We start from the raw sequence: 16842 nt of genomic DNA on the forward strand, positions 1-16842 counted from the left end.
TTTAATGTGTTCAACCATTATATTAATTCTCTAATTGATTGCTAAGTTAAGCAAGTAAACCCTACAGCACTAAACCCATAACTTACATTCACATGGTCAATTATTGAACATCTAACAGTATATTGAATTCATGACAACCCTAACAATAAGAATGTGAAATTAAATAATTAAAAATATTTTAGAATTTAATATATTTTTAAGATTTAAAGTTCCTGAGCAGCAAAGACAGATCTTAATCTAAGTATTGTTTCCCTCGACCATAACTCAAAATGTTGTGCAATCAGCATTATGACAAGTCTGTTTAACAAAACCTAATTAAGAAGAAAAAAGACAACCAAGTTAAAACCACACAAATTTATTAAAAATAGATACGAAAATTACTTTTTGTGATAAAATTGTATTCAAACGTGTGCACGCTGTATCATGGTGTTACTAGGTATTTAATTACATTTCACAACGCTACAACATCGCACGCTACAACCGGCGCGGCGCTGTGTAAATATCTTATAATCCGATTAATACTACAAAACCTGATACTCGGTCCGGGTCTATAAACTTCCACAAATACGGAGCCTTTGTTTGCTTTGTGCAGTGGAGGAGGAATGCAAACAAAATCTTTTTCGATGATATCCAATAAACTCTACGCACGGTGGAATCAGTCAGTCCTCTTATGATATCCAGTTTCAATACCGGTTTCAGGTTCCATAGCAACGTCGAGATAAAACATAATTTAAAACTTGTTGCAGATCAATATCGTAGTTTTTGTGCATGATGATATATGTTATTAGTTTTTAACTAAACTTGCATCAACATCAGTGAAGAATGTAACAAACATTCCTTCTACAAGAAAAATATAAAAACAATTTTAACCTAAATGTATGAAAAATCTTTTGTTGGGTGGTATTCTATATAAAATTCACGGATTGTAATTTTAAAAGATCACACATACTAGCAGTTATCTGTTGTTTTGTACGCTATTACCTGTTGAATAACAGTTATGCTACAGCCATATCCTTTTTATAAATCATATTAAAACTCCTGAAAATAAACTGGAATATATCCCAATGTCTCATCCATTTCAGAATAATTGGTCTTTATGTTAAAGAGCAATGTTTTTGGGATCCTGAACCCAAAAGTGAAACAGCTTCTATGAGTACCAATGTACATACTCAAATTTCTCTGCAACATTCCATAATGTTTCATTGCACAGCACCAACTTTTTCAGTTACACTTAAACTATGTTAGGTCTGAGTAGAGAAATACTAAGGTAGTAGTAATTTAAGGGAAAGCACATGATGGAGACCTATGCCGATTTGGCAGTTGAAATGTATAAATAGAAGTTACATATTATAATTTCAATGTTCTTCGTTAAGAAGTCCAAACCTAGTTTAATAGCCACAGGCGTTGTATTCCAGGCTTATCACGTGAAGAAGCAATTCTGGTTCAAATAAATTATATATTTCACACGCCACGAAAAATATTACATACTCGGTCTGACAAGCCAAATTTAGTCGAAAATGGTCTACCTTCAACCATTGTAATCTTCGTAGATCTTAGACATGGACAACAGCATCGTATTGTATAGCCCAATTTATTTGCCAAATTACTAATTTCAGAACTAAACAATGTGTAAAAGAAATCTCATGAGACTAATCTGAAGTCCTCTCATCGGGGGGGGGGGGGGATAAAATCCCCCCAAAATCTAAAACCACCCAGGTTCCAGAATCTCAAGATACGGCTCTGAAGGGTAGTACATCACCAGGTGACAACAATGTGCGCACATTACTCACCGCGGAGGGAGATGCTACAGAGGTGGTGGTGATGGGAACAATCGCCACGCCGATAGATGGAGCTGCTGTACCATTCTCCTTTACTCAGTGATAGATGATACACAGATACACTCAGTCTAAGCAAGGGGACACGAATCTACTTCTATATGGATATACTGTTGGTTAATAGAGAAGTTTTGTTTAAAATAACTCAGTAATTGAATGTTTGGAAATTGAATAAACTTAGTCAATCTGCATATAAAGTGACTCTTACTGAATCTTCTTAGGATGGTAAAATCGATGTTCGCCTGGGATAATTTACTTTGATTTAAAACGAATTAGGAATGGGCCGTTAAAATACCATTTCCGGAGTCCGAGAAATATATTTTAAATTGTTAATTATTCCACTAAAAACTATCGGCATCAACAGTAGAATTTAGGGGAGTTATCAGGCCTCAAGAACATTTTTTTAAGATAGTTACGTGAATTTTTACAGTATACAAATATTAAAGGTTACAGGAGAAAAATTGTATTTAATATACAATTTAATGTTTTCAGTAATATTTTTAATTACAAATATGTAATTTTCATAAAATATAATTAATTACTAAAGGTCGCTCTCCTTGGATGTAAATAAATAAAACTTACGACAAACCCTGAAGCTTTTTTACTTACTGTAGAAAATATTTTTTACTTTCAGCCTTTTTTATTCAACCTCTTAACAGAAATTGCCCAGATGCCCTCCTTAAGGATTTATAATTCCTCATGGAACAGTAAACAAATTTTATCTTTTCTTTCTTCAAGGAAGTTATCTTTAAGCGGCTCTATGACTTTCAATCTTAAAATATATCCGAACCAAAACATTTCATTTTAAATTTGCTACTAGTTGTTATTGCTTAGGAACCCTATTTGATATATAAAACATATTATTAACAGCATTTAACTTTAATTTAGAAATAATTATATCATTGTAAAGCTTTTAAAAGCGTTCAAACCAAACTATGAAAAATAAACTAAAAATCTAAGATCTAAAACATGTTAAATCGTTATTAAAACGTTATCAAACAATACAAATCTGATTTTACTGAAACTTATATTTATTGGCTAAAAATTAAGGTACCAAAAGGCATTGGATTTCCATTCAGAATTTCAAATTGAAATCTCTGATAGTTTTGGATTCCATTTTTAGGATATCTTTCTAGGAACTTTCTCAGCGTGGGATAACCGTGCAAAAACCTAACATCATGAATTCTTAAATGTGTGAATTCCGTATTGGAAAACTTAAAATTACTACTCTATGTCCACCTATTCGACTGCTGAAACCATGGAACGATAATGCTGGCTTAAAAATAATTTATTCTCTCATTTAGGTGCACTACGAGAAACAAACACGCTAAGTTTCCCTTGCGATTTCAGAATGTTATGTGCTGCAAGGATAGCTTTAGCTACATCATCCCAGATCACGGTTTATAAGACCAGATCTACGATCAAAGAGGATTGTTTAATGTCGGTGATTACGTGATTGTAGACGTATTGCCACGTAAACAACGATACAAATGTTCAAGCAAAGTAAGAAAAACTTCAGTGTCTAAGTTAACGCCCGTCGTAAATCGTGTAATTACCCTTTGTTTACTGCGGAAGTTAACGACTCGAGAAAACAGCTTCCCGCCAAAGCGGTTTTTAATCTGTTTCCAGGGCTAAGTAATGAGCTAACGTCTCTCACTGGAATTTCGACAGCTGAGGGCTACCCTCGAATCGGCGCTCAGCGAGTTGTCTGTCAATCACTCAGCATATTGAACTAGGGGTGATTTTGTGTCGATACTTTTAATCAATCGGGTATTGATACTATCGAGGTATCGAAAGATCGGTTTCGAGACATTGTTCATTACCAATTAAAAACATTGTATTCAACAATATTCGTGTTCATATTTCAGTATGTACGGTAATTAAAGTGGAGTACGATGAGAATAATGAAATGTATCTAGTCTTACAACTAGCAATTTTTTCTTAGCAAACAGATAATTTCTAACAGAACAATTACAAATAATAAGATCTGAACCATTAAGATTCATGTTTTTGATATGTTGATGGACTGCTGAAATCAGTATTTACTTTTCTATATTCAATTTTTTCTATAAAAGTTGTAGTAGACACCATTATAAAGCTACGTGTTACCAGAAGTGTTAGTGAGTATACAGAAACCGTTTCTAATATGCCTCTAATCCATCAAATAAATCGATTGGCAACTTTGTCATCCTGATAAATGATAAAGGTCTGACCTGGAGTATGATATAATTTGTAACCTACGGTAAGGAACAGGAGTTGTGATACGAACGCTTATTCGATATACTGAATAGGTTTGAATTAGTGAAAGAACTATCGATACCTTACTAACCTTAGATGATTGAACACATCAGCCACTAAAGGCTCAACCATCCAAGTACAAACTGACAACTGACCAGGACTGACAGCCTGTTACATCATTACCAGTGTACTCTGACGAGCTTTGAAGTGTTTGGTACACTCGTTAGCGGACGCTCTAAATCCAAATCAGGCTCTAATCAGTTACATATAAAAAATTAAACATAATGGATTCGAAAAAAATACTGAGATTGTAATGGTTTTGTTAAATTGTTTTTTAATCATAAATTTAAACTTAAGTATGTGTTGTTAATAAGTATTTAGGCAGAGTGTAAGAAATAAGAACAAGGTGTAACTGTTTTCTAGGTAATTGAACCACTACAATCCATTTGTAAACTATATATAGTTTTAATTCTTCCATGTGCGACATAGAACTTTTAACCAAAGAGCATTTAAACGTCTCCACCCTACAACCGCTTTGGAAGATAAGTGCTGTCCACATTTTGAACCTTTAAGTTTCAAGTAGGTTTTTAGGTATATACAGTTATAATTTATGAACATACATAAATCATGTTATTTTAGCAATTTCATTGCTTATGATAAATGCAAATTTAATCCATCATATAAACTTTAGAAACTGTTTTAATATGAAACACATGATGTTTATTCAAATAAAAATCATATTTGAAATAGACACAAAACATTTAGGACATTAACATGTTTGAAAACATCAAAATTACTATGACTATATTCATTAATTACATTTAAAAGCCTAATTTTATTATTAAAACTGTATAGCCCGTATACAATCAATTTCATTAGATCTAAACTTAAAGTTATGTTCTAGTAACGGCCATTTAAAGACATTTTATTATGCACATGCACACTAAAGCAATACTTTTCAAAATTTACTTATTCCCGTTAATTAAAAAAGTTTGAATTTAAATTAAATGATAAATTTCTATTTTACCAAGGAAAATATAAAGAAAGTGGGTGTGAAACAGAAATTTATTTTATAGTATGTGTAGCAATTGAAAGGCGATTAAAAGAAAATAAACCGTCAATATAGATATTTAAGAAAGTGTTTGAGCATGTACAACAAACAATAATTATATCGTTGAATTTGTGAAAGAAAATAATAAAAATGTATGGAAACTAACATCAACAAGTACCAGATTTTGGCTTTAAATCAATTTCAAAATAAATTATTATTTGTGATAATCCCAATTCAAATTTGAAAAAGTTACCTTAAATACATTAAACATGTTCTCAAAATAGTTAACTAGTTAACAAATTTTCGACTTATTTTTTCTTTATTTCATTACCTTTTTCATTATAAATTCAAATATATAATAAAATTTGTAAAATATTTCTCCTGTATTTCTGTATTTTTACACAAACCTCATTGAATAATGTATTGTTACATTATGGCCAGTAGTATAAATCAGTAAAAACAAATAGAAATACGACTAGTTTTTACCAATCAATTCCCTTTCAATCCGGTCGTAATCTCGGAATAATCGAATTAAAAAAACGTCCCGGTAAAATGGTTTGAAAGAACGACCTTTAATAATACTGACATATAAATTATCAAACAACCAGAACCAAGGATTCAATAATTCTTCTGCGAAAATTAAAGGTTCCGCCCGCCGCAGCATACCGAGCTGTTCTACAAGAAATATTTGCTGTCGAGGTAGGGTTATGTCGTTAGCCAAGGGTGTCGGACACAGGTTACTCTTACCTTGCTATTGCTTCCCGCAGCCAAAATAATGAGGAAATATGGCCACAACGGCCGACTTTAAATAACAACCGCGCTTATGGCGAGCTTTGTCGTCGTAAAAAGTGGACTTGTGCGAGCACAGAATACTACTTAACTGTTATAAGCTTCTTGCTCGCGTCGTATTTTATGTCGATCTTCTTCACTGCTAGACGAACGTACATTTATAAATTATGTGTTTTATTTTGAAATCTTGATGAAGGGGTATAAATGAAAAATACAACCGTTAACTATACCGTTAAAAATACTAACTCGTAACGGATATAGTCTTGTTGTAGTGTTATTAACGCACCAAGTTTTCTGTTGGTCTTTATTGACTCTTGGAAATCGCAATTAGTGCAAAATTAAATGGTATACACTACGTTTGCATTTTAAAATAACGGATAATGTATGTATTCTTATGGTTTGAGGCTGTTTGCTGTCGGGTCATATGTTATGTAAGCCTTCGTCACAGTTGTGTGAATTCGTATTTACAATTTAAACTATACGAATTGTATGGTGAATATGATCTGATTTAGGCATTACATTTAATGTTATACATGTTTCATGGAGTTCATCATAACTGTAAGAATGTACTATTTTCATTCAATAGTTTCTATTGTTGTTATTAGTAAACATGTATATTGTTAGCTCAAAAATCTTGCGTCACACGGATCCTGAAGGTTTAGATTGAGGCGTCAGCGAGCCTCTAGAGTAATCAGCACGTGCTGCTCGCGGTAACATCGGCTGACTGTTGGCTCAGCAATCAACTTAACTTGTTCTTAATGGGAACTTTCTTAACTCTTGTTTCAGGACAAGAGTTTTCTTTAAGTATACATCGAAAAATGTCGTTTCTGTTAGGCACTTTCGAAATTGAGATAGCTTCGAGAATAGCTGTCTCGAACTGTCTGATTACGACCTCATCCGTAGACGAAGGGCAGGAGTTATTGTCAATATAATGCAATGGGGACATTTAAAGGGTCTAGTTCAATCGTCAGACCAGCTATTACATGTAACCGGTAGGATATTCTATATAAATCTCACACTATGAAGGTGAATTAAGTTGATTAAGTAGGATACCAAGAAAAGGGAATCAATACGAAACACGTTTAATACAGTCAGACTTTTTATCATTCATTTAGATTCCTATACCTAACATACATTATATATTTAATAACTGTAGGTATATTTAATTAAACTAGATTATATAACTGATTTGATCATTCCTATTAATTAAAATTTGACAAATTAGATCCATTATAATTATTATAATGCATCTAAATTGTTTCTCCTCAAGAAAATTTTGTTGACTTGCTTGACAATATTGAACATTTGTCCCAGGATGTGACCTGCACTACGCGATTTGTACTCCGTGAATTTCAATAAATCGAGATATTGACAAAATCGAATTTTTTAGTTCACGAACGGACACTCATAGCCTAACTAATAATAAATAAACAAAACAATAATTAATTAATTAAGTAGTAGAATGACTTAATTAACCCAAGGGTTCAGGGTGTACGCTGAATTACGCCGTCTATAACATCACATATGGGAGTTGATAGGGTTAAAAAGGGTCATATTTATGAACTGTAGTGCTCTTACATCCATAACTTATTCCCATATTTACATTTTAATTTAAATGACTGTTCCTTTATCACTCTTTTATTTCTATATTTGTAATAGAACATAATTACAGTTGACTTTGAAAATAGCATAGGCACACAAACAGTTTAATAAAAGATTACTCGGTATACAATGTAAACGTATATGTTGCATTTCATTGGGAAAGAAAATAGTTCATATAAAATCATCAATACGTAAACAATTGAGTTGTTATTCTATCGAGAACCAGATATAAAGGTTGAACTCTGAGTGGTAGAGTATCGTTAAAATAAACTCTTCGGTGTAATTTTATCTCACATAGAAAAGAATCTTACAAAGTGAAATTAATAGAGTCATTCAGGCACAAGCGGAATCAACAATTAAAAATAATACTGTAAACATGGAATTTACAACAATAATCACGTCCTTGAGTAGGGAAATCCCAGATAATACCAGTAAACACATCAAAATAAGCGTTGCTCTCCTCTTCTCGGGGAAACGAACATCACAAGCTGGCCTGCGGCCTTGAGGTGTGGATAAAAGGGCGTGGTCTAATACAGAGTAGAAATATGCAAGCTAAAGGTCAAGGGTCAGTGGCAGACCTTGAGAAACGCCGCACTACAAAACTTTGCCTGAGCGTATCGATAAAGAACAATTCAACTGCTGCGAAAAATACTGTATAGTCGGGAATAACATTATTTATAGCCTAATTAAAATGTTGGGAAATAGGTGCTGACTTTAGACACTGTTTTTTTCATGTTCCTAATTATATAAAAATAATGGCATTGCTTGTTGAAAATAGCTCTAATTTGAAAAACTTCACAATGTGCGAACCTTAACATATATAATTGGGACATAATGTGCATGGAAGAGTCAAAGCCTAACTTCAATCTTTTCTTGAACCTTCATTGTCCATACTTTCTTCCACCAAGTGTTTGAAAAGTTTTATACCTCGTTGAAAAGCAAGAGTAGGTTTCTCCTAAGCCTCCTTTGAGACTCATACAGTGAGTCGTGCTCACTCTCTCTTTATCTCTCTCTAACACAATGATAGAGCGTTTACCTTCTAACCGTTTTAGCATTACAACCCACCAAATATGAGCATTCCAATAATACAGCCAAACAATAGCTTACTATATTCCATTGAAGTAGGGAAAGTCAGGTAGAGGCGGTTTAAGTTTCAATAAACGTTCCTAAAACCGCCAGAAGAAAGGAAGAGGCGTAAACGACCTGTCTCTTTCACTCAATCGTGGCTTTCACTGAGTCGATATTCTCGTTCAGCTTATCTGAACACGAAACCTGAGGGAGGCAGTCGCTTCTTCCGTCAGACCCAAATTTACTCAGATTCCACAGGATAATTCGAAAGTAAGAAAAAATCCTAATAAATTCTAAAAAATGCTTAATGAATGCTTAATGATGTCGTGAGATTTGTATTTATTTAAAAAGAATAAAATATATACTATTATGAAAAGAGAGGGATGGTTTGAAACGTATGTATTAAATTACGTAGCAAATTATTAAAACCAATCGGACGTAGACCTAATATGAATAACTTTAGATTTACTAAAAATGTTTTCTTACTAATACAAATTTAATATGGCTTCTTATAGTAAACAATTATATTTACGAATTTTACTAAATTGAAATACTGTTCTGACATTAACAGCTGAGCTAGTTCACAAAAAAATTTCACCTAACCATAAGGAACATTCAAACTATTAAACATAACAGTTGTGAATTAAAGACAATTATGTTTTTATTTCTTAGCGCACTTAGCCTTTAAAATTTTAATAAAGGAATGAAGTAACACATATTTCTGACTGAGGTTAACTTTTGCGGCTGTAAGACAAATTACCAGAGTTTTGGAATTCGGGACCAACAATAAATTATTACTTACGTTTCCTGCTCTGATGCTAGGAGACCGCATAGCATACGGGAATTGTGATTTCTCCCACTCACGATTTCTGAATAGAAACCAGAGCAAAAATTTAAATCGAAAAATCTCAAATTTCGAGGCTATGAGTTTGCATAACCTAATGTCTATCGCTGACCTAATAATTCTGTCAATGTAATGTGCTTCTGTAGCCGAATAAGTAAGACACAGTGATGTGTGGAGAAAGTGACTCTCCCAACATACATCACTGACCTTTTGAGTACGGTTAGGATCCATAACTCGACAAGGCCTCCTAAGAACGTTTTATTGGTAACATGACGACCTGAAAAGAGGTGGTGGTTTCCAATTGCCATCGCTGATTACAGCTACTTAATGTAACGTCATCACTCAGGCAAGGTAGCCAATGTCATAATTATATATTCAATATTTAGTTTGTTAAATGATTTTAATAACAGTACAATATTAAAACAACCATTAGTATACAGTAGTGAACAAATCAGTGGTTGGCTAATAGCATAACATAAATTCGAATTCCCTAACCTACAATACCATTGCACACTCAAAGAAAAGTAATCTATAATTTCTTAAGGACTTATCAATTAGGACTCCTTGTTGTTTAGAATAGCCCATCACTCAAATAAGATTGCCAATTATACTTCATGAAAGATTTAGAAGCTTCTAGACCTGATGCAGTCAAACGGAATGGTCTGCAGAGTTGAGAATTCTTCCTAGTGGTCGCAGTTGACCTCAGAGATCCTTGGATACATCGCCAGTTATTTTCATGTATTTATTTTCTATTTGGAAGCTATTAGCACCGAAGTCTGACTGAGCAACATTAAATTATGCTTGGAGATAGGTTTCTCAAGGCTTAACAGGCAGTTACGTGTATATTTTTCGCTAAAGGGGATCCAGGTTCGAGCTATTCTTCCAACGAGTAAAAGTACACGAACTTGTGATTGTGACATCTTATATCTCGATATTCACAGTATCGTGTTATCCAAGTAAATAGTAATACTTAATTTGTAACGGTTTAATGCTTTAATGGTAATAGATGTTTATTTTTTCACAAAATTTAATAAAAACAATAACTAAATTTTTATTATTTTCATTTTACCATGCTTAATAGCTGAGTTATAAGAAATTAATTTCGAACAATGAATGGTTACCATCTTGCAACTTTGGCAGAACTGATGGTCACTACGTGGTGGAATAAAGTTTTTTTAAGTTTATTTATGTTAAGAATTTCCATATATGTAATGGTTTAATCTGTATGATGAAATATTGCTCAAAAGCGAATGACCAATATCGTGAAAATTTGTATTTAGTCAAGTTTCCTACTGAAGTTACATAGGTAAAGCAAGTATGGGTACCATTCCTAAACCTAATCACAGTATCAGTTAGATATTACGGTACTTATATTCACATATTCACTCACAATGCTGCCCAGATATGATACAAAACGTACTCTTCAAGTTTTATGAGGGCGTCATCTAAAAAATTTACTAGATTTTAAACTTGTAAAAAAGTGTTTATTAGTGACAAAGGATTCAAAACCGATTTTAGTGTTGTTATGTTACGATTCATAGCTGTGTTTGAAACTCGGACAGTTGTTAAATTAAAATGTACGAAGTATTAAAAACTGTGTGAGAATAATAAAATTTATTTCAGTAATTTTAAGGTTTTAGGCTATAGGGATGTTGTGCAATAGCAGGAAAAGATTTTCCAAATGCAAACTGTCGCCATCTCGAAAACTAAGATTCGATTAAGCTGAAAAACGAAATGAACCAAGTTCAAAACATATATGTGCTATTGCGCCATAAACAACTTTGGTTTGAATCGTATACACATTTACCAACCTAGAATCGGTATCTTTGAATGATTTGGAACAACTATCGAATATTCTGTTTATTAAGATGACAATAATACACAGATTTTTTTATAACCTATACATATACCAACTGATATTGAATTAAGAATAAAATAATTTGTCAACTTTATTTCCAAGGTTTTCTTATATCTCAGCATTCTTGTTTCTTTATATTAAGTTAATACTCCAACGGTGACGCTTTGTTTCCAATATGTAATTTATTAAAGTACTAATATTTTACTTTATTTAAAACAACAAGACTAATTTAAAACGTAATACGATGTTGATAAGCAACTAATGAAAAGCATAAACTACCCTAATCAGTTGCCATTGTTCAAATGGAAGTCGCCAGCCACAAGATGATGTGGCTAGTGCCCAGAATGCTGCTAGGGCGCGCGTGTGGTGTGGCGAGCGGGCAACTCCACCTTGTCTGCGGAGGTGGTGTTGTAAGTGTTGCACTCAGAGTTGTTGCGACACTGATCTACTTTCCCATGTATGACTGTGTGCCTCTCACCTTGAACAGAGGGTCGCTGACCACTCTGGCGAGGACTTGTACTACCAATGAGGGCTGGACAACCTGGTTTTTCTTGAATGTTTAATGAATTTTTCCTAAAAATTGATAGCCAGACTACTAATTGTGGTTGAATTCAAAACTAGAGAGTAAAAAGGGTATGAAACTATAATTTTTGTCTTCAATCATATTGTTTTTACTTTCCCACACTTAAAATTGACCGTCGGTCACATCCTAATAATAGTATAAATGGGAAAGTGACTGTTTGTTTTACTTTCACGCGGACATTCTTAGAGTAACTGGTATGAATTTGAGTCTATTCTTGTTTCGAAAATCCCTCTGGGCTATGCCCCACTGGTCTATAAAGTAGCGAAATATCCCATCTTGGTCTCTAAAGTTGCAAAATATTAAAAGAAAGAGCCTGTTAATTGTAATAAACTTTTCTGTGTAAACATTGTTTTATGACAGCACAACCATATGCTTAATTAATTTAACCACTACTTTCAGTTTCTTTATATTTATAGGATCAAAACATAGAGTAAGATTAATAATAACAACACTTCTTATTTCTGCAACCGCTGTTGATCACAGAGTTCGAAAATATCAAGTTAATAAGATTAAAACCTTTAGTAAAAGTTTTATTTTAACATTTTAGCAAATATTAAATATTAGATACAGAAGACAAAGTTAACATCTAACTTTCAATATAAATTTAAAGACTGTTATAAAACCCATCTTAGTTGTATTTTGACAGAAGTAGGCTTCTCAAACATGTGTACGTATATAAATAAATAAATATAAATATATATATATATATATATATATATATATATATATATATATATAAAATGGAAATAATACTAAGACCGAATTAAATTACAATCGCCATAAGTATACGCTATTTGACAGATTTTCATGATCATCGCAATACGTCAAACTCAACATTGGCGTTGGAAATATAACCCACTTGAACTTAGAAGTACTCATACATGTATAAAGCTTACAAAATTGCATGCGAAGTCACGGGTAGGTTAATGCAAGTGGAATTGCAAGCAATACTCAGACACTAAATTCCAGTGTTACTGAAGTCGTTGGAACTATTCATTCGATTTTACAGGAAATGTAAAATGCATGCAGTGCAGAGGCATTGCGGACGAAGTCGCGGGTAAATGCTAGTAAATAATAGTTATATCACCGTCAGACACAAGAAAGTTCACTAAAGTTAGTCATTTGTGATTACCAGAAGATATTAAACCATTATTTACTCTAGATTGGTTTTTAACAGTGTCAAGCTGAGAAATATATGACCTGAGAAAAAATATCGCTTCATATTTTAACAGTCTCCCAATTTGACCACGAAAATGGCTGACGGTCGATTTTCTACTTAATGGAAATTCTTCTATATATTTCAAGAAAACCCGGGTTATTTGCCTATAAAATGCAATTTCGCTCTCGGCTCCTGGACTACGGAAATGGAAATATTACACACGTGTGTTTGGTGTGAGCCAACCGAGTATTATAACCGGGTATTGTAATCTCTGATCTGACAATAGTGTTATACGTACGTGGAGTACGTTTTTGATATGGACCAAATTCAGAGGGAACATTTTACTTTTGGCATTAATAGGCATCGATTATACATAGATACGAATGTATTGTGAACTGACTGTGTTAATCTAATTGTTTCCAAGGGGTGACGCATAAGGTGACCCTTTATGTGACTGACAACGTTTAACAATCCAATTAATACAAAGTTATGTTACGAGGTCGGTATGTGGCTGGATTGTATTGGAATGGAGGGATGGAATTCGATGTTGCAAGCTGGATTTAAGCGGCCCACCACTAAAACCAAACTCGGAATCCCCCTGGTTTAAACTTAACCGTGTTGCGAGTTAGCTTGTTAAACTGTAGGACTACCTTGATTGTCATTGGACATTGCAATGTTATTTTACGACACCCGCCATCAGCTGGCACTTACAAGGCGATACCTCATTCACTTATTGTATTGATCGTTTATTCAATATCGTAAAGTGTATACTTGATTGAATATTTTAGCATAGTGAGTTTATAATTTATTTCTTTATTTGAAACCACATTAATAGTAAATAATACAACCACTCATAAGTGTATGCATGTTTACCAGTTAAATGTTATGTACACAATGAACAGCTGAGATACATATTATTTTGTTGGTATGTTTTATTTTTAAATACTGCCAAAAGTTGTTGGGGATATTTGTGATTTTCAGTCAAATTGTAAGAAATTACAGCCACCATTTTATCGATTAGTTTTAAATTTCTTGATACTCGTCAGGAATACGTTATTAAACTCGACCTCCATTCGTATAAAGTTGCAGTTTAGTTGCAAGTAGGATGACGACTGAGAATAGGACGAACTTGGTCCCCGATCTATCCACACTTTCTGTCGCCGACTCTGTACTAAGGCCTCTAGACAAAGAATTGCTCGAGCCTCAGTTTTACCCTGATCCCGTAGTATTTAGAGCAAGCCTGGAGAAATTAAACAAAGATGACATTGAACTCAAGAAAAATCTTACATCCAACAAAGCCACCCTCCGTGTTCTTGCACCGTACCTCAAGACCATATATACGGACCAGAAGAGAATTATAGAAACTGCTAGGATCAAGAGGGCGACGAAGACAAAAGATGTCAAACTGTTATACGACAGAAAGTCAACGGACGTTATGAGAGCTAGTCCAGACGTGTTGGAGAAATTTGAGACGATAATCGCCATTCACGAAACGGCCGACGTTCTCAAAACACTGATAAAAGCGAACAACGTGGTTTCCTACATGGTAAATTCTGATAAAGGTGAGCTATATCAAAATCCCCGCCATATCGTCTCATCTACTTCGAAATTGACGAGCAAGATAGAACAAGGAACTACGATGGCGGCTTATTCAGCCTTCACGAAAGACTACGTGATGTCGGATAGCGTCTTTGCGGACGGAAGATTTCCCCTCGGATTGGGATACGAAACTTCAATTACGAAATACGCGATGTGCGTCCCCGTGAAGACACCTGATGATAAACTGGTCGCCATCTACGAGTTGACTAGAGGCGCTTACGAGTCGGCCTTCACCAAGAGAGATCTTCAGATTGTTCTGGCCGTGACCGCTTGGATGGGAGTGTCCATCACGCAAAACGAACTGTACAACTCGCTGATGAGAGAACAGGACCTGACTGACCATCTGCTCCATATAACAGACATCTATCACTGTGAGTACGCCGACGTGGACAAGACGTTGTCGGACATCGCCATGCTCGCGCGAGAGGTGGTGGGGGCGGAGCGTTGTAACTTGTACGTGGTGGACAAGGAGAGTAAAGGTGCTTTGATCGTGGAAGAATACGATCAAGGCTCCAGCAATCAGGAGCTTTTCAAGAAACGAACTAAAAAGACTATAGAGTCGGACGGTTCTGTTTTGAGCAAAGTGTTGTTCAATAAGCAAATAGTGAATACGCACCACCCAAACCTGGAAGTGGGTCCAGAGGGGGAGCTTGTAGTTAGGTCTCTACTTTGTGTACCGATTATATGCGATAAAACTGCCATCGGAGCAATACAAATGACTAATAAGCGGAACGAAATTAAGTTTGATAAAAAAGACGAGGAGATGCTCGAAAAGTTTTCTACCTTTTGCGCAATCAATGTAAATCACTCTAAAAGTCATAACAGGGTATATAAGTCTGAATTGCAGAACAAGATGAATCTAGAAATGGCAATGTACCACTTGAAACCCTGCGTTCACGAACGGGAGGCAACCAACACTTCCAGGAACAGTGTGACGACGAGTCCTGACCAGTTCTTCACGTTCGGTTGGTCTCCGACTCAAGAAGACTTACCGAGGGTGGCAGAACTTACGATGTGCTTATTTCAAGAAGTGTTCGGAAACAAGTTTATGCATTCTCATAACGTTCAAAATTTTATCTTGACAGTCCAAAAGTGCTACAGGCCCAATCCGTACCATAATTTTCTTCACGCATTTTACGCAACTCACACCATGGCAAATATCATAATCCGTAATCAGAATTTCTTCAGTGAAATCGAACGGAGAGCTCTTATGGTGGCTGCGTTATGTCAAGACGTGGACCACCCAGGCAGTAGCAACATCTTCATCCACATGAAGAAACATCACTTGTCCGAGCTTTACTCGTCCTCGCCTCTTGAGAACCATCATTTCGCGGTGGCCAGATTAATAATTGATCAGAGCAATCTATTTAAGAATCTGAAAACGGATGTGTACGAGGTGTTACTACAGGAGATCTACAATAACATCATAGCCACAGACATCACTCTTTATTTCCAGTTCATACAGGAACTGAGACAATCTGTTGACAACAAATCCTTTTCGTTTCAAGAACCGAGTGACAGACGGCTCGTGAAGAATTTCCTTATGCTCGCGTGTAGTTTGTCCGATCAGACGATGCCTCTCCCTATGGGTAAGAAGATCGCTGACAGAATCCACGAGGAGATGTTCAGATTGGGAGACATCGAGAGCCTAGGAGGAAATGAACTTTTACCCTGTATGGATCGTGACGACATCGACATGATACCAGAAGAAAGAATCCAGTTTTTAAGTGTAGTCGTTCTTCCTTGCGTGCAGGTAGTTTCAAATATATTCAGCGCGTTTGTTGCAGTAGAGGAGAATGTTAAACTGCTTTTGGAACAGTGGAAAGAGTTAGTTCTAACCAAAGATCAAGACATGTGGAAACCTCAGGAGTCTTATAAGTCATAATAGATGAATGAGTACACACACTTTGAATCGTATGTTCTGAAGCCTTCAGGCAATATTTATCACTTTCCAATTATTTTTACATAACATAAATCATCTATATTTATATATAAAATCTTTTTGGTTGAATTTGGATGTAATATACAAATTAAATTAGTTAAATGCTACTAAATAATTAAATTAGGAATCTCTCGGCAAACATATTCTTATAGTTGCCGAATGTTAACTTCTTCTTCTCTGATTGTAGTACTTCAATACATTGTAAATCTGTATATTAAAATTTAATTTTAAGGTGCCAAAAATGTAATTTATAAAAATAAATACTTACGAATAA

The 16842-nt window shown here is 34.6% G+C and overlaps 2 protein-coding genes across 2 annotated transcripts in view; one reads left to right on the top strand and one right to left on the bottom strand.

Moving 5' to 3' along the window:
- LOC124375216 (flocculation protein FLO11) overlaps nt 1-16842 on the bottom strand; it is a 252954-nt gene that overhangs the window by 144839 nt on the left and 91273 nt on the right. The window lies entirely within an intron of this gene.
- Nucleotides 13938-16839, top strand: LOC124375217 (cAMP and cAMP-inhibited cGMP 3',5'-cyclic phosphodiesterase 10A-like). The gene has a single exon (XM_046833338.1). The coding sequence runs from the start codon at nt 14133-14135 to the stop codon at nt 16509-16511; it is 2379 nt and encodes a 792-aa protein (XP_046689294.1). The 5' UTR covers nt 13938-14132; the 3' UTR covers nt 16512-16839.

The sequence above is a fragment of the Homalodisca vitripennis genome, chromosome 1 (assembly GCF_021130785.1).
Source record: "Homalodisca vitripennis isolate AUS2020 chromosome 1, UT_GWSS_2.1, whole genome shotgun sequence".
Lineage (NCBI taxonomy): Eukaryota > Metazoa > Arthropoda > Insecta > Hemiptera > Cicadellidae > Homalodisca > Homalodisca vitripennis.

Bases quoted from the DNA above. Each gene is read 5' to 3' on its own strand.
- LOC124375217 (XM_046833338.1), top strand. From the start codon at position 14,133: ATGACGACTGAGAATAGGACGAACTTGGTCCCCGATCTATCCACACTT.